This window comes from Carcharodon carcharias, chromosome 1 (assembly GCF_017639515.1).
Source record: "Carcharodon carcharias isolate sCarCar2 chromosome 1, sCarCar2.pri, whole genome shotgun sequence".
Lineage (NCBI taxonomy): Eukaryota > Metazoa > Chordata > Chondrichthyes > Lamniformes > Lamnidae > Carcharodon > Carcharodon carcharias.
This window is the reverse complement of record NC_054467.1, coordinates 75,781,232-75,808,196: the sequence shown is the minus strand read 5'-3', so window position 1 is coordinate 75,808,196 and position 26,965 is coordinate 75,781,232. Positions and strand designations below refer to the sequence as shown.

General features: G+C 45.0%; 1 protein-coding gene across 2 annotated transcripts in view; it reads left to right on the top strand.

The window, feature by feature from the left end:
• Positions 1-26,965, top strand: part of sorcs2 (sortilin-related VPS10 domain containing receptor 2) — a 698,208-nt gene that overhangs the window by 607,450 nt on the left and 63,793 nt on the right. For both annotated transcript variants that reach the window (XM_041197348.1, XM_041197339.1), the window contains exons 15-18: positions 11,554-11,671; positions 14,310-14,443; positions 16,327-16,440; positions 25,895-26,066. In XM_041197348.1, coding sequence (XP_041053282.1) covers positions 11,554-11,671; positions 14,310-14,443; positions 16,327-16,440; positions 25,895-26,066 — 538 coding nt within the window. The remainder of the gene's footprint in view (positions 1-11,553; positions 11,672-14,309; positions 14,444-16,326; positions 16,441-25,894; positions 26,067-26,965) is intronic.

Genomic DNA, 26,965 nt, shown 5'->3' with positions numbered 1-26,965 from the left:
ATTCCAGAACTTATCACCTAGCCAGCTAAAGGCATAACCACCAATGGTAATGATCATTGGAGATGCACAAAGGTTCAGAATTGAAGGAACACAAAGTTCTTGGAGGGTAGTAACTCTTTCGAGTACAAACACGTTTCCATCTGTTTCAGATGAAGTTACATTGTTTGCCATTGTGAGATTTGAATTCTTGATCTTGGGGTTACAAACCCAGTAGCATAACCACTTGGCTATTTAGGCCAAGCCTTGGAGGGTAGTAGTTGAAGTGAGGTGGAGATGGCAATTTTAAAAGAAGTGGCAGTAGGTGGTCGTAGTGAGGATATGGGATTGGAAGCTGAACTTGGGATAAAATAAGGTATTAAGGTTGTGACAGTCTGTTTCAGCTTCAGACAGTGGCTAGAGGGAGGGAAATCATCCTACTAGTTTTGGATGGGAGATTGACGAGGAGCATGCAGATTAGGCCTGGTGTAAAAAGTGTCCAGGCCTAATAAACCTTAGATCAGGGTGGTTTTTCTCAGTCCCTTACTGAGTTAAAATTAGGACTTTTCTGCCTGAATTAAATCTGTTTGTATCTTAACAAAATACACCAGTTTCTCCTTTAAAAGCTATTTATAGAACCATGCCCCTGGGCTATACTCAAAAATGCATCTGTGAAGAATTCCTTTTGATGCTTTATAATTATGCATCCATTCAGTTGTGCTTTATCTTTAGAGTGGTATTGTTCTGAAAAAATAAATTCCTGTAGCTATTTAGTTTGTAGTTTGTTAGAATAACCCTGAGTCATACTATGTATTTATGTTGTACTTGCGTGAAATGCTTGTGCATGTCGTTTTTTAAAAAAGATCTTAAGAAGTAGTTTGTTAAAATGTCCTGAAAAATCACTCTAATCTGCAGAAAATCATGCCAATCATGGTAGTGGTTTTTTTTTGTAAAATCTGCCCCCGCCCCCCATTTTGAGTCTTGGTTTGACCTGAAAGTTCCAAAACCGGAACACTTTTATAAAGATTAAACATTTACGTCATCAAGTGTTTATTTTGAGACCACTTTAGATTTTGACAGATAGATGGGAAAGTGGGCTTACCTGTGTTAAATTAAGTCTTGTCACATTTTGATGTGTTCTAAAAATAGTTCAACAGTGAAAAAGGATGAATTTTTGCACAGTGAAGGATTATTCTAAATGGAAGTTCAAGTTTAACGAAATGAAATTTGCATGTGATGGACACATGTAATCCCCCATCCATTCAGTTGCTTCCTTGCTACCCATCACTTGCTACCCTTTCACATGCAATAATTTTTAGTAGGAAAGAACATGCAATGTGGAAGACTTTGAAGAATTGCCCATGTAACTGGTAAATGCTTTTAAGTTAAACTTGCGCTGGAATATTCCCTGAGATTTATATAATTAAACCTTATCTTTTTGTTTGACCCAGAAATGGTCCTAGCGCCCTCTGTAAATATGTCTTTTTTTTAATCCTTCCTGAAGTAACTTGCTGCAGTTCTTGCTTCTGTACAGGTTGCAGTTTACATGTCAGAGATGTTGGAATGGAAATGGGAAATAGTCTTCTCAATGATGGTAAAATATAGTTAAGGTTTAAAAAATCAGGACAGTAATGCAGACCATTTAATTTAGAGAGGAAGAAGGCTCATACATTTGCTACCTATCTTGGAGATGACCTTTCCAGATTTATATATTTTTAAAAAAAAGATAGAATTAGATTTTAAAAGAGAAGCAGAGAGCAAAGTAGAAGGGTGTGTTGGAGACTAATGTACTGCCAGAGTGTTAACTTAATTGGTAACTTTAATTGTAAGTGCAAACCTGCATCTCACAGATACAGGTTGGCTCCTACAATTGATTCTTAACTCACGTTACAAATGCAGGCTTATCCCGGAGAGATGAAGGAAGATGAAAGGAAGAGTTTCCCACGTCAATCCTAGAACACCTGATAGCAGCTTCAAAGCAACTTGCACGCGGAAACAAAATGAGGGTAAGCGCCATCACGAGGACACTGATATGTAGCAGCAGCAGCAGCCTGGACAGAGAAAAGAATAGGTGGAGGACAGAAAGAAAGCTAGAGAAACTTGTCTGCTAAAGCATGGTACAGTAAGTGTAATTAAAATCAAAGTAGCCTTTGTTAAACAGTTGATTTCCATAATGACTTCCTACCTGGACTAGATGGGACTGAAGTGCACAGCAGCCAAAATAAAGCCTTACTTGTAAGAGAAATAAATTACTTTGTTTCGTCTTTCTTGAAGGTATTGACTATGGCTGCGGTAGAGTTCCACCAATGCCAGATCTCCTCCAGTACCATTAAGACTAGAGCACAAAAATCTAAGCTGACACTCTAGTGCAGTACTGAGGGAGTGCTGCACAAGCGGAGGTGCCATCTTTTGGGTGAGGTGTTAAACCAAGACCCTGTCTGCCCTTTCATGTTAATGTAAAAAATTGTAGGGCACTATTTCGAAGAAGAGCAGGGGTGTTATTTCTGGTGTCCTGGCTAATATTTACCTCTCAATCAGCATTACAAAAGCAGATTATCTGTTCTCTAATCTCTTGCTGATGGGAACTGACCATGTGCAACTCAGCTGCTTTTCCCTACATTACAACAGTGACTCCACTTTGAAAGTATTTCATTGGCTGCAAAGTATTTAGGGTGTCCTGAGGTTGCTTTTTATTTTAGCATAGACATAGCCAGTTACTTGCCAAACACTCTACCTCCCATGAACTAAATCTATATACACCTCTCAGAAGGAGTGGCTAGCAGTGAGAATTCGGGCTGATTCCCTCACCTCTCCCACTGACTGCAAAGATAATGTACTGAATATCATATGAGTTGCGATCGACTATGTTAACAGAGACTAGTGAATGAATTTAGGCTCTCCTTTGTTTATGTGGCAGTTTCCAATATAATGCTTGGAATATTTAATCACAAAGCATTGGCAATTACAGAATCTCATGCTCCTAACATTATTTTCGATGTAAAACAAATGAGGAGGATCTAATTAAAATGGATTTGCTGTTAAGCAGAGTAACCTGTACTGATATTTGTACTAGACTACCTATAACAAAATAGGGATTCAGCTTCACTAAGGGCAGAATTTTCTGTGCCCACTGATGTCGGGTGTGCTCGGTGGCAAGTGGGCAATATGGTGCAAAGGCCAAAATTCGGTTTCATGGCGTAGTGAAACCAATTTGTGATCATCTGCTCAGCACATCCATGGTGGGATGCATTTCCTGCAGTCAGGTGCTGAGAACCTTTTGTAATACACCTGCATATTGCCAGAATCATCCCCCCAGGCTGGATCGTCCTTCCATGTCAGCAGGTAAACATGTCGGTGCAGAACACACCTTGACAAGTATGACATGCAGAAATTGGGACTTACTGCCAGGGCCTTGCTCACTTCGCAGATATCCAAGGAGCAGAAGATGCTGGAGCCCGACAGCAACGGGACTTTGGAGGAACGCCTATGGCATGCTGGGTGGATTCTCATGGGTGTGGCTCTGCTGTGAAGCAGCTTACGGAAGGTGGAAAGTCACTGTTGAGAGCCTGCTCACAATGGATGATGGTTGAGGGGGATGGAGAAAAAGGTACAGCTGTGTTTGGGAGAGGAAGGTGTACCGAGGAGAGGGGGTGAAGTAGGGAGGGATGGAACGAAAGTGTCAGGGGCTGGTTGGGAGGGGTGGTGGGGGGGGGGGAGGGTGGGGGGTTGCGGGCGGGGCGTGAGGTGTGAGGAGAGGGTAATGGGGGAGAAGACGGCAACTGGGGAGGTAGGTGTGGGGGGGGGGGTAAATGGTGGAAAGGGAGTTTGGAGGTGGGAAGGAGTGCAAAGAGAGGAAGGAGTACAGGGGGAGGAAGAGTAAGGGTCAGGGAAGAAGTAAGGTGTCTGAAGGAGTCAGGAAGGGGGAAGGACTAAGTGATGGTGGGGGGGATGAGGAGGAGGAGTCTGTGGAGGGGGATGGGGTTCCAAAGTGGGGAAGGAGTCTGGATAGGGGAATGCCCAGGTGAATGTTCAAGGGAGGGCTCTGATTAGTCTATGACTGCTTCCTGGGGAGCGAACTGAGGGTGGGTATGGAACGAGGAGATGGTGAGAATGACCGATGGCAGAGTGAGGCGGTAGGATGGGAGAGTGAGGGTTTGAAGATATCGGTAGAAGGGATGGCAAGGGTGGTTGTTGGGGACTTGGAGTGGGAGGACTCGCGAAGTCAATGAAGCTGAAGGACAACTTTGCACATGATTCAGTGAAAGTGAATATATTTCCATATTGTAAAGTGTCAAAACCGCGATGGAATGCAGGTCTGCAAACATTTACACATTCTGCTGGACCAAGGGCTCCATGACATCCGCCAACGTTCCCGTGGGGACCTCCATACATGCACACGTAGGCACCGCTTCAACAGAGAGCAGGCGGACTCACTCCTCTGACTTGCGTGCCATTCTGTTGAGGGCTTCCAACAGCAGTGTGAGTTTTAAAAAATTCATTCTCGGGATGTGGGCTTTGCTGGCTGGGCCGGGATTTATTGTCCATCCCTAGTTGCCCTTGAGAAGGTGATGGTGAGCTGCCTTGAACCGCTGCAATGAAGTGAATCAAATTAGCTGAAGACCGGCATCTGTGATGGTGGGGACCTCAGGGGGTGGATCATCCACTTGGCACTTCTGGATGAAGATCATTGCGAATGCTTCCGCCTTATCTTTTGCGCTGATGAGCTGGACTCCTCCATCATTGAGGATGGGCATATTTGTGGAGCCGCCTCCTCCAGTGAGTTGTTTAATTGTCCACCATTCTTCATAGGGATATGCCTGGATGTGGCAGGGCTGCAGAGCTTAGATCTGATCCATTGATTGTGGAATCGCTTAGCTCTGTCTAGCATTTGCTGCTTATGCTTTTTGGCATGCACGTAGTCCTGTGTTATAGCTTCACCATTGACACCTCATTTTTAGGTAAGCCTAGTGCTGCTCCTGGCATGCCCTCCTGCACTCTTCATTGAACCAGGGTTGATCCTCTGGCTTGATGGTAATGGTAGAGTGGGAGATATGCCGGGCCATGAGGTTACAAATTGTGTTTGAGTACAACTCTGCTGCTGCTGATGGCCCACAAAACCTCATGGATGCCCGGCTTTGAGTTGCTAGATCTGTTTGAAATCTATCTCATTTAGCATGGTGGTAGTGCCACACAACACAATGGAGGGTATCCTCAATGTGAAGGCGGGACTTAGTCTCCACAATGCCTGTGCGGTGGTCACTCCTACTGATACTGTCATGGACAGATGCACCTGCGGCAAGCAGGTTGGTGAGGATGAGGCCAAGTATGTTTTTCCCTCTTGGTTGGTTCCCTCACCACCTGCTGCAGACCCAGTCTAGCAGCTATGTCATTTAAGACTCTGCCAGCTTGATCAGTCATGGTGCTACTGAGCCACGCTTGGTGGTGGACATTGAAGTCCCCACCCAGAGTATATTCTGCGCCCTTGCCACGCTCAGTGCTTGCTCCAAATGGTGTTCAACATGGAGAAGTACTGGTTCATCAGCTGAGGGAGGGCAGTGCATGGTAATAAGCAGGAGGTTTCCTTGCCCATGTTTGACCTGATGCCATGAGATTTCATGGAGTCGATGTTGAGGACTCCTGGGGCAGCTCCCTTCCAACTGTTTACCACTGTGTCGCCACCTCTGCTGGGTCTGCCCTGCTGGTAGGACAGGACATACCCAGGGAAGGTGATGGTAATGTCTGGGACGTTATCTGTAATGTATGATTCCATGAGGATGACCATGTCAGGCTGTTGCTTGACTGGTCTGTGAGACAGCTCTCCCAATTTCGACACAACCCCCTCAGATATTAGTAAGGAGGACTTTGCAGGGTCGACAGGGCTGCGATTGCCATTGTCATTTCTAGTGCCTAGGTCGATGCTAGGTGGTCTGTTCAGTTTCATTTCTTTTTTCTGACTTTGCAGTGATTTGTTACAACTGAGTGGCTTACTAGGGCATTTCAGAGGGCATTTAAGAGCCAACCATCTTACTGTGGGTCTGAAGTCACATGTAGGCCAGACCAGGTAAGGATGACAGATTTCTTTCCTTAAAGGACATTAGTGAAAAAGATGGATTTTTACAACAATTGACAATGGTTCCATGGTCATCATTAGACTTTTAATTCCATATTTTTATTGACTTCAAATTCTACCATCTGCCATGGCAGGATTCAAGCTTGGATGCCCAGAGCATTCCCCTGGGTCCCTGGATTACTAGTCCAGCAATACCAATACCACTACGTCATCGCTGTCTGCCGCCTTCTGCTGACTCCCCACAATGAGTTGGAAGGCCAAATCCAGAAACTTATCATTTGACTTGGACCTCAGAGGTGCCTCTTCCCCAGCAGTACTCCGGGGAGCTTGGTTGAACCTTCCTCCTCCTCCTGTGTCTGTGCGGTGACCGTCACATTGTGAACCCGACCCTGGTCTCGACCCTGGTCCCACCGAGGTGTGTCTCTGTGCTGGTGGAGGGTATGGGTAAGCACTGTCTCTGGTCTTCCAGGCTGCTTATTTCCAGCTCTTCAATGAAGGAGGTGCCATCTTGGCCGGAGGTGAGGGCGTGGATGATGCTAAGAGACTGGGTGGCTGAGGGTGTTAGTCGCTTCGCAAAGCTCCCTGTGAACCAAAGTAGAGGTAAGTAGTGCATAGCAGCACAGTCAAAAACAGGAGAGAGAGTACTCACATTAGCATAGAGAGAAGGATGATGTGGTGCAGGATCCTCACGAGGGTGTTTACCACTGACCTCACTGTCGCTGCAAACATGATCCACGTCCTCACCAGTCAGTGCAAGGGCATGCTCCTCAAAGTGAGTGAGGGGTCTAATGTGGGCCATTCCACCCCCAGTCTGGCACCTCTCCCTGTTGTTGTGAGCCAGTTTCTCTTGCATGAAAACAATGGAGAGAGTTTGAGCAGGACACATGGCATTGCATGGGATATTTGTGTGTGAACTGAGACATGGATGGAATGAGGGCACAAGCTCTGAGGATATGAGCCTAATGGAGATGTAAGGGTGTGTAAGAGAGTTAGTGGTGGTGTCCCTTGAGGTGTGAGATCCCTGTGGATGTGTGATGTGTTTGTGAGTGTGTGAGCTGAGAGTGATGAGAACAGTGACTTATCCTGGCAGAATGGATGAGGCCATTCGTCCTGTTGTGGCACCGGAAGGCTGTTCTCTTTTGCAGGGCATTGGCACTGACGACCACTGCCACTGCCTCCCATGCTGGATTAGTGATGTTGCTGCACCTCCTGTGGCCAGAGTGGGGCAGAGGACATCATGATGAGCCTTCACTGTGTTCGAAAGATGCATGAGGGACATGTCATTAAACCGGGGCGCTGCAGTCGTCTTGCCTTTTGGGGCCATGTCTTCAATGCAGCAGTCCTGGGCTGGGGGCACTGAGAGGTATATGTGCGGATGCATTTTAACTATGGCACCTGGTGTGAGGAAGAGGCGAGGTGATGGCATAGTGGGCGAACGAGAGCTCGCCTCCCATCAGAACACTGTGTTTCCCAGGAATGCATAATTAATGCGGCAGGATTGGGATGATACAGTGTGAGAAGCCAGCAGAGCAGCCGGTGGGTAAAACATCGTTTTTCCTGCCCGCTACCACACTTAGTGGAAATCTGGGAAGATTCCACCCTCAGTAAAAGCTGGGCTACTAATATTTATGGAGGATGAAATAATCCCCAGAGAATCCAGGGGCTCAGCATGTTTGGTCATCAGCATGTTTGGTCATCAGCATGTTTGGTCATCAGCATGTTTGGTCATCAGCATTGATATGCCATCAAGTGGCATGCTGTAGGTTTGTCTCACTCAGCTAAGTCTCCATCAGCAAGGAGAAAAAGGAAGGTGGGACAATCTATGCTATTGTCAGTCATCACCTGGAAGTTAGTCATACAGAGGGGTTGCCCTTGTTAGATAACTGGCAGCAGATCACCATCAAATCAAGAGAAAAATAATAATGATTAACTCATAAATTATAAGTGAAAATATACAATCTAGGAAGGATATTGGAGCACATGTAATAATTAAAACTAAACTGCCAGCAGTTACTTTTTAATCATTCTGTTATAACGATTTATTCTAATATGTACCTAAATCTAGACTTTTATCAACTTTAACCTGGAAGTTTCACCATTAAAGCAACCATCACAGTGAAAAGCACAAACCGATAGCAAATCCAAATTTGATTAGTTCAGTTGAGAGTGAACAATGTAGGGTTTTGCTTAGTTCAGGCCTGGAGCTTCAGTAAACTTAAGGTATTCTTCAGTTATTAAAGTAGTCTGGGGCTGAATAGAGCTGAAAAATAAGGTCATGCTTGTGCTGGAGCAAGTTTCCCTGGTACAACAGATTGGGAATGTGGTTGCAATTGGCATGGCTTGACTAAAATTAGAGGTTGCTCCTCATGAATATGAAACCGCAGGTGAGTTTGAAAATGTTAGTTTAGCAGGTTCATCTCGCCATGCGTGCTGACAGCATCTGCACACTGCATGGGCAAGTTTTATCTTCTGTTTCATCAATCAGTATTCTTGGATAGCAGTGTCAGAACCTCAAACCTGGGCCTTAGTTTCCTGTTGTTTATTACCTCCCCCAAGTGGAATATGGAAAAAATTCACTTCAGCGATGTTGACATCAGAGCTGAATGAGCTGATTTGCAAATGTCCTCCAAAAAGTCATTTGCAAGGGCGACTTACGACATTATTGTATAGATTTCTCAGGCAAATTTATCAGCCAAATATAGCGAGGGAATATTAATGAAGTTCAAAAAGAGCATAGCATTGTTGAGAATGCTACAGAATGCTCACATTCTCTATATTAATGCTCCACACATATAAGAGACGACCTCTGAAAGGTCAATGGAATGGAGTCACAATTTTTTTCACTTCTTCAACGCACCCCACTCCGATCTCTTTTATCCAACATCAGTACACTTAGGAACATCACCCGTCAGTTCGCTAAAGAAAAATTCACAACAAAAATAAAATGAATAAGGATGTAATTGTGACAGATGCAGAAATATTGTTCAAAACAAAAACAGAATTACCTGGAAAAACTCAGCAGGTCTGGCAGCATCGGCGGAGAAGAAAAGAGTTGACGTTTCGAGTCCTCATGACCCTTCAACAGAACTAGGTGAATCCAAGGAGAGGGGTGACATATAAGCTGGTTTAAGGTCAGAGGTGGGGGGGGGCGTTTGGGTAGAGGTGGGGGAGGTTGGGTGGAGGGAGGGATGTGGTTGTAGGGACAAACAAGCAGTGATAGGAGCAGATAATCAAAAGATGTCACAGACAAAAGAACAAAAGGACACAGGTGTTGAAGTTGGTGATATTATCTAAACGAATGTGCTAATTAAGAATGAATGGTAGGGTACTCAAGGTATAGCTCTAGTGGGGGTGGGCGGCCATAAAAGATTTAAAAATAATGGAAATAGGTGGGAAAAGAAAAATCTATATAAATTATTGCAAAAACAAAAGGAAGGGGGAGGAAACAGAAAGGGGGTGGGGATGGAGGAGGGAGTTCAAGACCTACAGTTGTTGCATTCAGTATTCAGTCCGGAAGGCTGCAAAGTGCCTAGTCGGAAGATGAGGAGCTGTTCCTCCAGTTTGCATTGGGCTTCACTGGAACAATGCAGCAAGCCAAGGACAGACATGTGGGCAAGAGAGCAGGGTGGAGTGTTAAAATGGCAAGCAACAGGGAGGTTTGGGTCATTCTTGCGGACAGACCACAGGTGTTCTGAAAAGCAGTCGCCCAGTTTACGTTTGGTCTCTCCAATGTAGAGGAGACTGCATTGGGAGCAACGAGTACAGTAGACTAAGTGGGGGGAAATGCAAGTGAAATGCTGCTTAATTTGAAAGGAGTGTTTGGGCCCTTAGACGTTGAGGAGAGAGGAAGTGAAGGGGCAGGTGTTACATCTGTTGCGTGGGCATGGTGAGATGCCATAGGTAGGGGTTGAGAAGTAGGGGGTGATGGAGGAGTGGAACAGGGTGTCCCGGAGGGAACGATCCCCACGGAATGCCGACAGGGGGGGTGAAAGGAAGATGTGTTTGGTGGTGGCATCATGCTGGAGTTGGTGGAAATGGTGGAGGATGATCCTTTGAAATCGGAGGCTGGTGCGGTGATAAGTGAGGACAAGGGGGACCCTATCATGTTTCTGGGAGGGAGGAGAAGGCGTGAGGGCGGATGAGCGGGAGATGGGCCGGACATGGTTGAGGGCCCTGTCAACGACCGTAGGTGGAAAACCTCGGTTAAGGAAGAAGGAGGACATGTCAGAGGAACTGTTTTTGAAGGCAGCATCATCAGAACAGATGTGACGGAGGTGAAGGAACTGAGAGAATGGGATGGAGTCCTTACAGGAAGCGGGGTGTGAGGAGCTGTAGTCGAGGTAGCTGTGGGAGTCGGTAGGCTTGTAATGGATATTGGTGGACAGTCTATCACCAGAAATTGAGACAGAGAGGTAAAGGAAGGGAAAGGAAGTGTCAGAAATGGACCACGTGAAAATGATGGAGGGGTGGAGATTGGAAGCAAAATTAATAAATTTTTCCAAGTCCCAACAAGAGCATGAAGCGGCACCGAAGTAATCATCGATGTACCGGAGAAAGAGTTGTGGAAGGGGGCCGGAGTAGGACTGGAACAAGGAATGTTCCACATACCCCATAAAGAGACAGGCATAGCTGGGGCCCAATCGGGTACCCATAGCCACACCTGTTATTTGGAGGAAGTGAGAGGAATTGAAGGAGAAATTGTTCAGTGTGAGAACAAGTTCAGCCGGATGGAGGAGAGTAGTGGTGGATGGGGATTGTTCGGGCCTCTGTTCGAGGAAGAAGCTAAGGGCCCTCAGACCATCCCAGTGGGGGATGGAGGTGTAGAGGGATTGGACATCCATGGTGATAGAGGGATTGGACATCCATGGTGAAGAGGAAGCGGTTGGGGCCAGGGAACTGGAAATTGTTGATGTGACGTAAGGTGTCAGAGGAATCACGGATGTAGGTGGGAAGGGACTGGACAAGGGGAGAGAGAAGGGAGTCACGATAACGAGAAATGAGTTCCGTGGGGCAGGAACTTCCAACCTGATAGTCGCCCAACCTCGGACGGCCTGCTTCTACCTCCTGCCCAAAATCCACAAACAGCACTGTCCTGGTAGACCGATCGTGTCAGCTTGCTCCCTTCTCTCTCCCCTTGTCCAGTCCCTTCCCACCCTCATCCGTGATTCCTCTCCCACTCCCCACACATTTCAGGGTAGAAGGTGCTGCAGGTCTTTTGTAACTAAAAACATTTCAGTAAAGACTGAACTGACACAACAGCCTTGTGTTTGTGATTTTTCATCGTTTTTCTTTGAAAGTTTATCACATTCTGCTCTAGCTGTTGTATTGGTAAACAAAAAGTTTTCAATTTTGTTTCTAAGCATAACACAGTGGTGTGAAAATACAGGTTGCTAAATGCCTAGCCACTCACTCACTCATAAAGGCAAATACAAAAAGAACCCTCCACTATGTACAAATGTTTTTTTGTAAACTGTTTTGAAATCTCTGGGTGTCCTTTCTATTTCCAGGATATTCGGTCACATCAGCTTCCGCTCAGACTGGGAATTGGTCAAAGTAGACTTCAGACCATCCTTTAGCAGACAGTGTTTACCTGCTGACTATGACTCATGGGACTTGATGAACCAGGTATCGTAGACTCAAATTAAAAAATACAAAAATAATGAAAATAAATAATTTCTGCTGGGTCACACCTGAAAATAACATAACCTGTCTTTTCCCTTTCCAGATTTTCATTGACTTGCTGACTATCTATAGCATTTCCTGTTTTTATTTCAGATTTCCAGTACTTGCAGTTTTCATATTTGGACCATGTAGATTGAGTCTATCTGTTCATGACCTTGTTCTACAATAAAGGGTTTCAGCTGGATAGAAATAGATAAACTTTGGTCTCTTTGAGCCATCCTAAAATGAAACACTATCATACTGAAGTGATGTGTTAAGTGAACGGGAAGGCTGCAATATCCTCATAGGTAGAATAAGAAATATTGCAGTGGAACCTGAAGAGCTTGGAACATCAATGCAGCATGTCACAAGGTGCTAAGTGTCATATTTGTATTAAGCAATTATGGTTAGTAGCACCATTGAGTGGAGGTTGATTTGCATTCTCATGGACAGGAAGGGGGTCTCCTGCAGCATTATTGTGGGAAGATGTGTCACTCCTGGCAGCCGAGTGGCATTGACAGAAACTTGGTAATAGATGTCTGCTCACCCTTTCGGCTGGGACCCTGAAAGAAGGGTGAAAAATAGACAATATTCAGGGTATAAATATGGGTCTGAAATTCCTCAGCCATTTTGGTAGACTCCTGCAATTACTTCACAACGGTTGCTGGAATCGCTGAAAGCTCCACAGGATGTGCAGAATCCCAGCTTCAAATCAACCTTACAAGGCCGAGGATGAGGAAGCTCAATACTCCCAAGACCAAATATCTCACAGCCCTAGGCTGGAGTGTGTCACTTTGTTGACTAGTTTAAAAGCAGAATGTTGAAGCCAGCCATGCCCATAAAACTGGCCACACCCTGAACAAAATGAATCGCCATGACAGATTTCCACTAAGTGCACCCATTTGCAGGCCTTCAAGGAACCCCTTAAAATTAAACTACTTTTTTTTAAACCTTTTAAAGACTTTATAATGTATAAAAAATAAATTACTAAGAAACTGACTAGTGTACATCCGTATAACCAGGAATGGTTCTGTATGGTTTTGTTTAAATTCATTTTCAGTTATTTAAAATCAGATAATTCACAGTGGTGGACAAGACACTCAGATTAATGATGCTTTTTTATGATAGACCTCCTTTCAGCTATATTAATAGAATCACTTTAAAATCCATCTGGATTTTTTAATGCAGACATTTTTTAAAAAAGTTATTTTCGACAGCGTTGCCCGATTGGATTTGTTCATGGACGATTTTATGTTTGGCAATGTGCAAAATGAATTTGAGTGAAAACTTGAGCAAGCACGATTTTGAGCCCAAATTGCCAATTGTGCCCACAGCAAGAAAAACATTGGTTTATATTTTAGCAATTTATGTAAAACTCAGTAAACAGTAAAAATAGGCTTGACTGAGTCAAACGTAGTCAGTGTTTAATAAAATATATGTGCTGATGCCACTTCAGACCAAGTAGGATTGACATGTATAGTCAGGAGAAAAACTAGCTTTTGTTGTCCTCCTGGCATTTGCACTGCCAGGCACTCACATTGTACATTCTACTAGCAACTGTTTAGATCCTTCAGATCACACAAGCAGTATTGCAATAAGAACAACAGTCAGCATTGGGCTTGGGGTAGTACTGATTGCACATTCCAGATATACCTGCCCTATAAACAATATCAAATTGAGTAAGTGGAATATTACTATTAAAAATGTATTCTTCCAAACCTTATAATCTCTAACCATGTTTTCCTATATTTTTCACAGTTGTAGGTCCCTCATTTGAAATTTAGCCAGCAGCATGCTTTCAGGCACCTAGCCTCAGAAGGTTGCTTTTACTTTCAAGTGATTTCAAACAGACTTCTGTATCAGTTCCATAAATTGGTAGAAGCTCCTTGTGGTGTTAATCAGTTCTGACATCATTACAACCTATAAATGGAATGCTTGGAACAGTTGCTCCTTAACTCTGCCGAATTTGGGGTTGTACCCTGTCCGATCCCCTGAGCCTCAATGTAGCTCTTTAATAGTGGCATAGATATGGGATAGAGAGAAATTGTTTTGTAGCATCAACCTACAGATAGATTGGTACACATAAAACATGCAGTGACATTGTTTGAGTTACCACCAAGTGGAAAAATTCAATCTTGTGTGCTGTGTGTAACAAAATGATACATGCTTTTTATATTTGCAGAGTGCACAGGGAAATCTCCATCTCCTCTCCAAGAGGGCAATCCAGGTCAACATGGCAAATAATAGGCAGTTTATCTGAAGTTCTGTTACATTAGGCACCATTTGACCTTATAATTTTGTTGCATATTCTATGTGATTTTCACAATTCCAAAATGACTTGTTATGATCTGGAATGCACTGCCTGTAAAGGTGGTGGAAGCAAATTCAGCAGTAACATTCCAAAGAGAATTGGATTAATATTTGAAGGGAAAAATGTACAGGGCTATGAGGAAGAAGCAAGGTAATGGGAGTAATTAGATAGCTCTACCCAAAAGCCAGCACAGGCATAATGGGCCAAATAGCCTCCTTTTGTGTTCTATCATTCTGTGATGCTATAATTTACTAATCGATATATACTGATTGTCAATATGTTTCTGCTTAGGATGAACATTGCATCATGGGAGAGCAAAGACAGTTCCGTAAACGAAAAATATCCTCATGGTGTATCAAAGGAAAGAACTTCACATCAGCCCTTACATCGAAACCTTGCCAGTGCACAGAGTTTGATTTTGAGTGGTAATTACTTGCTCCTTTGACAGTTTAACTGGGGGTCTGTATAATATATTAGAATTACAAGTAGCAAGATTAGAAACTGCTCAATATAGTACTAGAGTTACATAATGAAAAGTCATTGCAAACTTCCCCTAAATGATTTATACTTCCTATGTGAATACCAGCCTGTGTGAAATGTCAATATAAAGATGTGATGAACGCAAGCTAATAATTTCTAGCCTTGAGGAAGGGCTCATGGCCTGAAGTATTGACTACTGTTTCTCCACTGAGGCTCCTGGCTTGTTGAGTATTTCTGGCTATTTATTTTCATTTTCATACTTCCAGCTCTGTAGTTTTTTTTTGTCACAATTTCTTGTGGGGACTTTCCTCTATATTTCTCCCCTCCCTTTATGAAGGTTCTGACTTGCATTGTGCTGCAGTTTATTGAGTGCTTCCCATGTTTGAACCAGTTCTCAGCCAGCATTCTGCACCTGCACTTTCCAGAGGATGTACTTAGGGAGCTGGAATCCTGATTTCACCATTTTTTCACCACCTCCATCTCCCTTAACCCATTTGCAGTGCTTCAAATTCTGTTCTGGTTGAAATCAACTAACTCAGCACAGATCAAAACTTGAATCATTGAAACTTTTGTTGTGTAAAGTTCATACTATGTATTTACTGTAAAAGCCATAATGGGAATGGAGTTTATGTGGTTTAGCACTTAGTCATAACATATTGAAACAATGATGTCCTTCTGAATCATTCAATTAAATATATCCCAAAAGCACTACTTGTCAAATCATGTGAGTTGATCACAGAACCTACTGGATTTTGTTGCCATCTGACACTAACCAGCAGTAGCATTGAAAGAGAAAATACTTTATAAATATTAAATAAAATTGTACACAGCATGAGCTACATTTGAAACCACTAATTCATTTTAATATTGAGATAACAGTGAAGTAGTGTTCCCAGTGGAGAGTCTTCTGCAATAGAAATTTGTGGTGGGGTGGAGGGATGGTATGGGAATATTATTTTCAATATTGAGTGTTAATTTTCAAAATCTACCTTGACATTGCTAAATTGAATATTTGTGCTGAGTGACATCTTGTCAATGCTGTTGCTAGCTTGCAACATGCTGCAGGTTGTGTGCAATCAAGGACAGTGTGTTTTTCACGGAGTTACAGAACATTTATGCAATATATCAGGCTCCATTGACTTAGTGGAGCGTCAAGGACTTTGCAAAGTAAAGCACTTGGTTCAAAATGCACTACTTTAGGAATACTTTTTTTAATTTACTGTTAGTCAATTATTTATAATCACCAGGTAAACATAGTGACTTTGCTCCAAATGTTCTCTCAGTATAGGCATTAACAGGCATCAACCACATGGAGTATCCAGCGCAATTATATATAAAAATAAAGATTTTAGTGCAAAATCCCTGATTTAAACAATAACAAAATGCAATGCACAATAACAATCCAGATCTGATAATTTACTAGGTGGAGACAAACTTCAAAATCAAAAGCTAACAAGTGATAAGCATATCTAAGAAACCTACTCCCACAGACTAGGCGATCCGCTTACTGCTGGCCCATTTCAAACTGGTAAACACCACTGCCAAGGCCAGTCAAAGACCTTTTAACAACAATTTGGAGACTTAATGAGAAATTTCTACCCCTTTGTATATAGCCTGGTGGAGTTCCTCAATGTACAACTTATATGGAATTCATATTCAACTTGCCATCTGTTTTTGAAATAACTGGAAATGAAAACTGAGTGCTTTCTAAATTGGGCATCTGATCTGCAGCACTAGTTTTACATCCAGACAAATGTTGAAAATCTATTCCTGTGTTGTTTGAATACTTTATTTGTCTTTATTTGATTATTGTTATTTTTTTTTGCAGTGACTATGGTTTTGAACAGCAAGCTAATGGCAGATGTGTCCCAGCTTTTTGGTACAATCCAGATTCGCCTTCTGAGGACTGTAAATTTGGACAGACGTACACCAGAAGCTCTGGGTAGGTACAGCGTAACACAGGAAAGAAAGAAAGCTGTCTGTGAGAGCAGACACTTCATAAACTCTGTCCCCTCCACCCCTTCATTGGTCTCCGTGTTTCACATCATAGGACATGTTGGGACATATTGTTATGCATTCTAATGCTAGGGCTTTTTCCTGTGAGCAGCAATTTCCTCCCCCTTATCTCTTCCCTGTGCCAATGAGATACCTACATGGCTGTGAATCTCATCGAATAAAATTTCATCTTCACTGCCTCCACAGTAATGAATTTAGGATGACTTTGGGATATTCAAAGCATTTTGCAACCAATTTGTTACTTTGGAAATATTATAGGAAACACAATAGCCAATTTGAGCACAGTGAGGTTTCACAAACCACAGTGATAGTGACCCGACATACTGTTTTAGTAGTGTTGGTTGAGGAAAAGTCTCTTGTTCTTCTTTACAGTAGGATATCAGGGATCCTTTTGAAGAATCATTCAGACTTGAAATATTAGCTCTGTTTCTCCCTCCACAAATGCTGCCAGGCCTGCTGAGTTTTTCCAGCATTTTTTGTTTTAATTTCAGATTTCCAGCATCCGCTATATTTTGCTTTTATCTATGGATTCTTTTGCATCTGCTTGAGAGGGTACCTGGTTCCTCGGTTTAAGGTTTTCTCTGAGAGATTTCGCTGACAGTGCTGTACTCCTTCAATACAGTGGATGTCAATCCGGATTATGAGCTAAGTCTCTGGAGTGCGGCTTGCACTTACATCTGACCCTGAGACCACTGAGACAAGGCTGACGCAATGTGGCAGAGTTGATTGTCCCCCGCCTCACCATTGTAGAAACGTGCCTTATTTTGGTTCCTTATAAATCAATTTGCTGTAAATTGGATGGGTTTAACACTGGGTGGGTGAACCATTTCCCCGGAAGGTGAAGGTGGGGCGGGGGTCAATCAACTGCCTCTCTCATAGATCGTTTCTTCTCTACTATCTTTTTACTTTATGCTGAATGAAAAGAGCTGACTGTTCAATCACACAAAGACACAGCAGCTATTTTAGCCCTGTCTTCTCAACAGAAAATAGATTGGTAGGCAGTTAAAATCAATCATACACCACTAACACCTTGCACTGATTGCGCAGGCTACAATTGTAATCTTATAAGCGGGCAAGAAATTGGGCTCACTGCCATTTGGAATTTGGGCACCATGAATGCCCTAGGAGCTCCATAACGGCATCCACAGAATGTACGCACACTTGTGGGATGCCGTCATGAGGGAACTGCTGTTGACACCAACTATCCTGCAAACAGCTGAAGAGAAGAAGTATGAGGAGGGGGAGGAGGAAACCTGGACAGTCTATCTGGATGGGCTGTCTGAAGAACTCATCTGAGTATGGAAGCAGTACCTTACACCCATTTCTCCATTCATCAATAACCCCATAACTTCCCTTCCCCCTGTCACTGATCATCACAAAGCCAAATTGTCAGCAATGTAAGATAAAAGCCACCAGAAAATAAACATTCAAACCAGATTTATAAATGAAATAATGCCACATTTGCATACAAAAGTCAAATAATCACCCTTGTGTATTCCCTTAGTGCCTGCCTTCCCTGTCCTGGTGCTCCTATGCAGTGTTTCTTTGCCTGCCCTAATGTTTCAATGCAGTACTACCCCAGTGGTTGCAACATAACCTGCAGAAGGCTGCTTACTTTCAGTGGAGCAGGTTGCAAATGGTCTTGGAGGATGCCCTTGAGCAACTCTGGGCCTAGAAGGTCCGACTATGGACTGCATTGCCTCAGCATGCGTGATAGCACTCTGGTTGTCATGCAATTACGGGACACTGGTGGAGTGGCAGTGATGGATAGATAAGCACAAGAATGACAGCTTGCAGGGAGACTTGCGACCAGAAAGGTGAATCGGGTAAGGGGGTGCGGGTGGTGGTGGGTTTGAAAGAAGAGGTTTGGTTACATAGAGGGGTGGAAGAAGGAATCAAGGGAGGACAGAAGATGGTGTCGGGCTGGAGAAGTGAAGTGGGAAGGGCATGGTGTTCTGAGTGCGGTGGGGGGGGCGGTGGTGGGGACAGTCAGTCAAGGTAAGAAAATGAGGAGCCTAAAGTTCGGTAGCAGTGTTGTCCAATTGTAGATCTATCTCCGGGTTTTGGCTGTCTCCTCATTATAGTTGGGAAATTTAGGCATGTTTGTTCTCCAGTGGGTAGACGCTGCTGCCTCCAGTTGTGCAACACCTTTTCCTGCCTGAGAGAGGGAAGTAATAACAATGGCTGGGATTTAGTGTTTCCAATGAGGGTCCCCCCACCGGTTTGAGAACCATTGAGAGCCCCGCGTTGCTTCTGTGGGGGAGGCTTGATGTTATTGAAGTGCCCCCAGGCATGTAACTGGCCAGCGTCAGGCCTTCCACACAATCAAGCCCCTCCTAGGGTGGAAAGCCCACCACCAAGAGCTGCTGGCTGCTCAAAGGCAATGCTCCAAGGCCTAGCTCGAGGATTGCCGCTGGAATCCTTGACACACGTGAGTGAGGTGGGATGGGGTCACATTACGGGGGTCGCTAGAGATGGGTGGTGGAGGTGCGGGGATGGAAGGAAAAGGCAGGAGGGTGGCTTTCAGGTACCTCAAAACCCCTCCAACCACTGCCTCCCCCCACCCCCCCCCCCTCCACTGAGGGATGTCAGGTGTGAGACCTGAATGATAGTGATTGTTGCTTGATGAGTGATGGGGATGTGGTGAATTGAGCAGTGCCTGTGGCTAATGGTGCAGTTGGTGGAATATGTCATTTGAAGATCCTTCAGTGACTTTGACTACTTTGTGTGAGATCATTAAACTTCTTGCAGCACTGCGCATAGGCCCTGGGGCTTGACACCTCGTACTGACCTCCACAGGTATCTGCTCCCATTGCCTTTTGTTCATGTGTCTGTGTGGCCTCCTTCCCTGATGTGGATACAGGACATCTAATCCTTTCCATCACCTCCACCAAGATCTCCAGTGCAGCATCCAAAACCTTTAGACCACACTCTCTCCCATGTTGTGTTATTCTCTAGTGTTTCCCAGGCCAAAGTCACTTCAAAGATGACTCTGAGCACCTGCTCCTGCCATAATGCACCGCCCCTTAGAGGTGCAAGCTAGCTTTAAGCAGTGCAGACTGGCTTTAGATGGTGCTAACCACTCACAATGTTGGTTCACTGTTGATGTTCCTAGGCAATAAACAATGCAGTTAGCAGTGGCTGGATACAGAGATGATTCACTGAGCAGGCAGCATGAACTTGGCATGCTGCTGCTAGTGCAATCAAAAAGGCAGCAGGCAGCTTCAGGAGGGGAGCCGATGCCTACCCTCTGCCACAGGCTATTACCAGTAGCAGGAACCTCGGTGGCGTGGCCACCTGACAACTGTCTAATTAAACCAGTTAAGAGCATCTTCTCACTCCCGCTGACATTTTACCAGTGTTGGGAGAGACTGCCGCTCTGTGAAGAGACTGTCAGCTAAAACCTGGTGGACTCCCAGCGGGCTCCCGGGTTGTGGGGGTCGTTCTTCCTTTATGGCTGCTCCATGGCCCATGGGGGGATCTCCAGTGGGAATAATTGTCCTGTGGTTTCAATGCTGCCCCATTCACTGGGGCCAGCCTGCCTGGTTCCTGCATGGTGAATAAAAAAATTTACCTTGCTTTTGAGAGTGCCACAGTATAGAGGCAAACCTTTCTTCCTTTATCAGTAGCACTGTTGAGCTGCTGGCCCTCTGAGGAGGTGGATCACTACCCTCAATTGACCTCTTAATTGGCCACTGCCGATAAAATGTCATTAAGGCTCCCTTTCACTGCCTGCATGGATTCGGGTCCTCCATTTAGTCCCAACGGTGCAACTTCCATCCTTTTTATAAAATTCTGGCCATTGTTTCCATTGGCTTGTGAAATGGTAACAGAAGGGCAGACACAAATCACAAAAGGAACTGAAGAGAAGTTAGAAAAAAATGTTTCACGCAAAGGTTGGTTGGAATGATGCCACAAACAGTAATTGGAGCCCATAAATGCTTTAAAAGGCCACTGGGTAATTACTTGAAAACAGATGAATATTAAATGGGTATGGGAACTATGCAAAAGAGTGGGATTAGACAAGGTGGCTCACATGAAGTAAAACTGCTGCTACATTCTATAATTCTGATGTCCACTTCCACTTTCGAGACCACAAATGTGAAAACTGGGTTTTCTGCTTTGCTCCATTGTTTTCTTCACTTCATATTCTATGTCATCAAGAAAGGACAGTGGAAGGAATTTCTCACCCCCCTGGTATCTGTAATCTTGGTGTTGTGTTTAACTAATAGCAGATGACCTTTCTATGCAAAATGTAGCACTGCAATAACCTAGAGATAAAAACAAAAAAACTGCGGATGCTGGAAATCCAAAACAAAAACAGAATTACCTGGAAAAACTCAGCAGGTCTGGCAGCATCGGCGGAGAAGAAAAGAGTTGACGTTTCGAGTCCTCATGACCCTTCGACAGAACTTGAGTTCGAGTCCAAGAAAGAGTTGAAATATAAGCTGGTTTAAGTTGTGTGGGGGGGTCGGAGAGAGAGAGAGAGAGAGAAGTGGAGGGGGGGGTGTGGTTGTAGGGACAAACAAGCAGTGATAGAAGCAGATCATCAAAAGATGTCAACAACAATAGAACAAAAGAACACATAGTTGTTAACGTTGATGATATTATCTAAACGAATGTGCTAATTAAGAATGGATGGTAGGGCACTCAAGGCATAGCTCTAGTGGGGGTGGGGAGAGCATAAAAGATGTTAAAATATTTAAAAATAATGGAAATAGGTGGGAAAAGAAAAATCTATATAATTTATTGGAAAAAAAAGGAAGGTGGAAACAGAAAGGGGGTGGGGATGGGGGAGGGAGCTCAAGACCTAAAGTTGTTGAATTCAATATTCAGTCCGGAAGGCTGTAAAGTGCTTAGTTGGAAGATGAGATGTTGTTCCTCCAGTTTGCATTGGGCTTCACTGAACAATGCAGCAAGCCAAGGATAGACATGTGGGCAAGAGAGCAGGGTGGAGTGTTAAAATGGCAAGCGACAGGGAGGTTTGGGTCATTCTTGCGGACAGACCGCAGGTGTTCTGCAAAGCGGTCGCCCAGTTTACGTTTGGTCTCTCCAATGTAGAGGAGACTGCATTGGGAGCAACGAATGCAGTAGACTAAGTTGGGGGAAATGCAAGTGAAATGCTGCTTCACTTGAAAGGAGTGTTTGGGCCCTTGGACGGTGAGGAGAGAGGAAGTGAAGGGGCAGGTGTTGCATCTTTTGCGTGGGCATGGGGTGGTGCCGTAGGAGGGGGTTGAGGAGTAGGGGGTGATGGAGGAGTGGACCAGGGTGTCCCGGAGGGAGCGATCCCTACGGAATGCCGATGGGGGGGTGAAGGGAAGATGTGTTTGGTGGTGGCATCATGCTGGAGTTGGCGGAAATGGTGGAGGATGATCCTTTGAATGCGAAGGCTGGTGGGGTGATAAGTGAGGACAAGGGGGACCCTATCATGTTTCTGGGAGGGAGGAGAAGGCGTGAGGGCGGATGCGTGGGAGATGGGCCGGACACGGTTGAGGGTCCTGTCAATGACCGTAGGTGGAAAACCTCGGTTAAGGAAGAAGGGGGACATGTCAGAGGAACTGTTTTTGAATGTAGCATCATCGGAACAGATGCGACGGAGGCGAAGGAACTGAGAGAACGGGATGGAGTCCTTACAGGAAGCGGGGTGTGAGGAGCTGTAGTCGAGGTAGCTGTGGGAGTCGGTGTGTTTGTAATGGATATTGGTGGACAGTCTATCACCAGAGATTGAGACAGAGAGGTCAAGGAAGGGAAGGGAAGTGTCAGAGATGGACCACGTGAAAATGATGGAGGGGTGGAGATTGGAAGCAAAATTAATAAATTTTTCCAAGTCCCATCGAGAGCATGAAGCGGCACCGAAGTAATCATCAATGTACCGGAGAAAGAGTTGTGGAAGGGGGCCGGAGTAGGACTGGAACAAGGAATGTTCCACATACCCCATAAAGAGACAGGCATAGCTGGGGCCCATTCGGGTACCCATAGCCACACCTTTTATTTGGAGGAAGTGAGAGGAGTTGAAGGAGAAATTGTTCAGTGTGAGAACAAGTTCAGCCAGACGGAGGAGAGTAGTGGTGGATGGGGATTGTTCGGGCCTCTGTTCGAGGAAGAAGCTAAGGGCCCTCAGACCATCCTGGTGGGGGATGGAGGTGTAGAGGGATTGGACGTCGAGGGCGTGGCTTCTATCACTGCTTGTTTGTCCCTACAACCACACCCCCCCTCCACTTCTCTCTCTCTCTCTCTCTCTCTCTCCTCCCCCCCCACACAACTTAAACCAGCTTATATTTCAACTCTTTCTTGGACTCGAACTCAAGTTCTGTCGAAGGGTCATGAGGACTCGAAACGTCAACTCTTTTCTTCTCCGCCGATGCTGCCAGACCTGCTGAGTTTTTCCAGGTAATTCTGTTTTTGTACTGCAATAACCTATCCCAATTCAAAGCAGCATTATAAGGAAACAGAGGGTGGAATTTTCCATCCTGGGACCAAGCCCTGTCACAGCGGCAGGAACGAGGAGATTTTACCACCGCGGAGGCGAGTGGGAATTTGTACCCTGTCGTGTGTCACTAGCCTAACTAGTTATGCAGCCTGGAGTTTCCTGATGTTTTGCATGGCAGGGCGGGCTGGGTTGCTCACCATCATATCCAAGTGCCATTTTTAAAAGGTCATCAACTGACCCACCTTAGAAAGAGACGATTCACCTCCTAAAAGGTCCTGAAGTTCAAAGATTCACCTCCTGGAAGGTCCTAAAGTTAGAAGATCCATGTCGTAGATTCTCCACCCACCCACTGCTGCATGTGGTGTTCCACGGTCTGGTCAGTGGAGGCCTCCATCTTCTCATCTGATCGCTGCGAGCTGCCCCAGGCCTTCTTGTAGCTAAGTCTGACATTTATACGCCACTTTGGTCCAGACTCGTTCTGGGCCAGTGTGAAAACCCACTGGCAGCACAAATGATTGGGCAGCGGGGGATGATTCTGGTCAGGCTTTCATCTGCATCCCATTAAAGTGATGCAGAATTGTTTCACTCTGGCCTCTGGTGGGAATAGCAACCCGCCTTGATGGGCGGGAGTGCACATTCCCCCTTTCATCTTATGCCTGCGGGAAACCAACTTTTTGGCTCCTACTGCATTTGTCGCCCTTGCACCTGCCATTAAACCATTAAACCCACCACGGAGGGATCTGGAAAATTCCGCCTAGTGTGTGTAAGGCTCAGAAGTGACCATCAGTGCAGTGACAATAAAAACTTTGGCAAGCAATGTGGCTTAGTTTCATCTTAGGCCTTGTATTTTTGGAGCTGTTTATCTCTTGTTCGGATACTCTGATATAAAGTATGATGTGGTTGACTCCATAGCACTGGAGCCAAGGGTATGACAGAAGTGCTTCTTTCTGAAACAAAAACAGAATTACCTGGAAAAACTCAGCAGGTCTGGCAGCATCGGCGGAGAAGAAAAGAGTTGACGTTTCGAGTCCTCATGACCCTTCGACAGAACTTGCGTTCGAGTCCAAGAAAGAGTTGAAATATAAGCTGGTTTAAGGTGTGTGTGTGGGGGGCGGAGAGATAGAGAGACAAAGAGGTGGAGGGGGGGTGGGGGTGTGTGGTTGTAGGGACAAACAAGCAGTGATAGAAGCAGATCATCAAAAGATGTCAACGACAATAGTACAATAGAACACATAGGTGTTAAAATTAAAGTTGGTGATATTATCTAAACGAATGTGCTAATTAAGAATGGATGGTAGGGCACTCAAGGTATAGCTCTAGTGGGTTTTTTTTTAATATATAATGGAAATAGGTGGGAAAAGGAAAATCTTTATAATTTATTGGAAAAAAAAAGGGAAGGGGGAAACAGAAAGGGGGTGGGGATGGGGGAGGGAGCTTACGACCTAAAGTTGATGAATTCAATATTCAGTCCAGAAGGCTGTAAAGTCCCTATTCGGAAGATGAGGTGTTGTTCCTCCAGTTTGCGTTGGGCTTCACTGGAACAATGCAGCAAGCCAAGGACAGACATGTGGGCAAGAGAGCAGGGTGGAGTGTTGAAATGGCAAGCGACAGGGAGGTTTGGGTCATTCTTGCGGACAGACCGCAGGTGTTCTGCAAAGCGGTCGCCCAGTTTACGTTTGGTCTCTCCAATGTAGAGGAGACCACATTGGGAGCAACGGATGCAGTAGACTAAGTTGGGAGAAATGCAAGTGAAATGCTGCTTCACTTGAAAGGAGTGTTTGGGTCCTTGGACGGTGAGGAGAGAGGAAGTGAAGGGGCAGGTATTGCATTTTTTGCGTGGGCATGGGGTGGTGCCATAGGAGGGGGTTGAGGAGTAGGGGGTGATGGAGGAGTGGACCAGGGTGTCCCGGAGGGAGCGATCCCTACGGAATGCCGATAAGGGGGGTGAAGGGAAGATGTGTTTGGTGGTGGCATCATGCTGGAGTTGGCGGAAATGGCGGAGGATGATCCTTTGAATGCGGAGGCTGGTGGGGTGATAAGTGAGGACAAGGGGGACCCTATCATGTTTCTGGGAGGGAGGAGAAGGCGTGAGGGCGGATGCGCGGGGGATGGGCCGGACACGGTTGAGGGCCCTGTCAACGACCGTGGGTGGAAAACCTCGGTTAAGGAAGAAGGAGGACATGTCAGAGGAACTGTTTTTGAATGTAGCATCATCGGAACGGATGTGACGGAGGCGAAGGAATTGAGAGAATGGGATGGAGTCCTTACAGGAAGCAGGGTGTGAGGAGCTGTAGTCGAGATAGCTGTGGGAGTCGGTGGGTTTGTAATGGATATTGGTGGACAGTCTATCACCAGAGATTGAGACAGAGAGGTCAAGGAAGGGAAGGGAAGTGTCAGAGATGGACCACGTGAAAATGATGGAGGGGTGGAGATTGGAAGCAAAATTAATAAATTTTTCCAAATCCTGACGAGAGCATGAAGCGGCACCGAAGTAATCATCGATGTACCGGAGAAAGAGTTGTGGAAGGGGGCCGGAGTAGGACTGCAACAAGGAATGTTCCACGTACCCCATAAAGAGACAGGCATAGCTGGGGCTTCTTTCTGATGTGTTTTTGCAATAAAACTGTGACATATGAGGTGTTGATCAGCCTGCTGATGGCTTGTTTTCATTTAGAGTCTTGTGACTGCTTGTGAAATCGTAATCTTACAGCCTTCCAATGTTGCTGTTTTAGAGTAATTCCGATTAATGTTTTTCTCTCCGGACTGGGAATCATCTTGGAACAAGCACTAATGACAGGAGGAAGAAAGATAGAATCGCAAAAAAATTGCATAGAATATGCAATGTGCCAAGCAGCATTTTCCCTCTCTTCCTCTGCCTCTGTGCGTATAATATAAATGTATATCTGTAAAAGCCAGTCAGGATGCTAAAGCTCTTGTCTATTTTGAACAGATACAGGAAGGTGGCACTGAATGTCTGTAAGGGCGGTGTGGACAAACGACAAGGCTCCATGCAGTACCGATGCCCATTAATGGCTCCAAAAGGGCTCCGAATAATCACAAAAGGAGAAAGACTAGCAGTCAACCCTGGTGATGATGTTACATTCTTGGTATTGCAGAATCAGGTAACATGAGTCTAACTGGTTCTACCAAATTAGAGTTTACAGATTGTCACACATAAAACACCCATGCACACACCCCATACAGAGTGGGGACACAGTGTAATGGTAATGTCACTGGACTAGAAATCCAGAGGCCCAGGTTCCCAGTTCTGGGAACAAGGGTTCAAATCCCACCATGGCAGCTGACGGAATTTCAATTCAATTCATAAAATCTGGACCATGAAACTACCATTGATTGTCGTAAACACCCATCTGGCCACTGATGTCCTTTAAGGAAGGAAATCTGCCATCCTGACCTGGTCTGGCCTACACGTGACTCTAGACCCACAGCAATGTGGTTGACTCTTAACTGCCCTCTGAACTGGCTTAGCAAGCCACTCAGTTCAAGAGGATGGGCAAAAAATGCTGGTCTTGCCAGTGACACCCACATCTCATAAAAGAATAAATTACAAAATACCCCACACACACCACTTAAAGCTAGGTAAAATTTGTCCTAATTGGCCTAAATTTGTCTGAAATATAAGTGGAGACAGTGACAATGGAAACGTCTAAGCCCCTAAAGTTGTAATTCTGTCCTAACTGTGGTAAGTATATGGTCTGTGATGTAATTCACACAGTTCTTTTTATTGTGAATAGTCAAGGTGATTTCTCCCACCCCTTCTGTGAGAACTGTTGCTGTCATGACAGTGATGGTCAACAATCCTGAGCACTTCTGGCTGATTGAGTTATATCAAGTGAGTAGCTAGTCCATATAGCCCAAGGTCTAATTCCCAATTTGCCCTGAGATAACTAATCGCAGCTGTGATAGTGAAAGGTGACTCAGCATCCCTGAGTCAGGAGAGAGAATTGGCCAGTGTTTTTACTCCTGACCACATTTCAATTTCTGCTGAAAGTGGACTTTA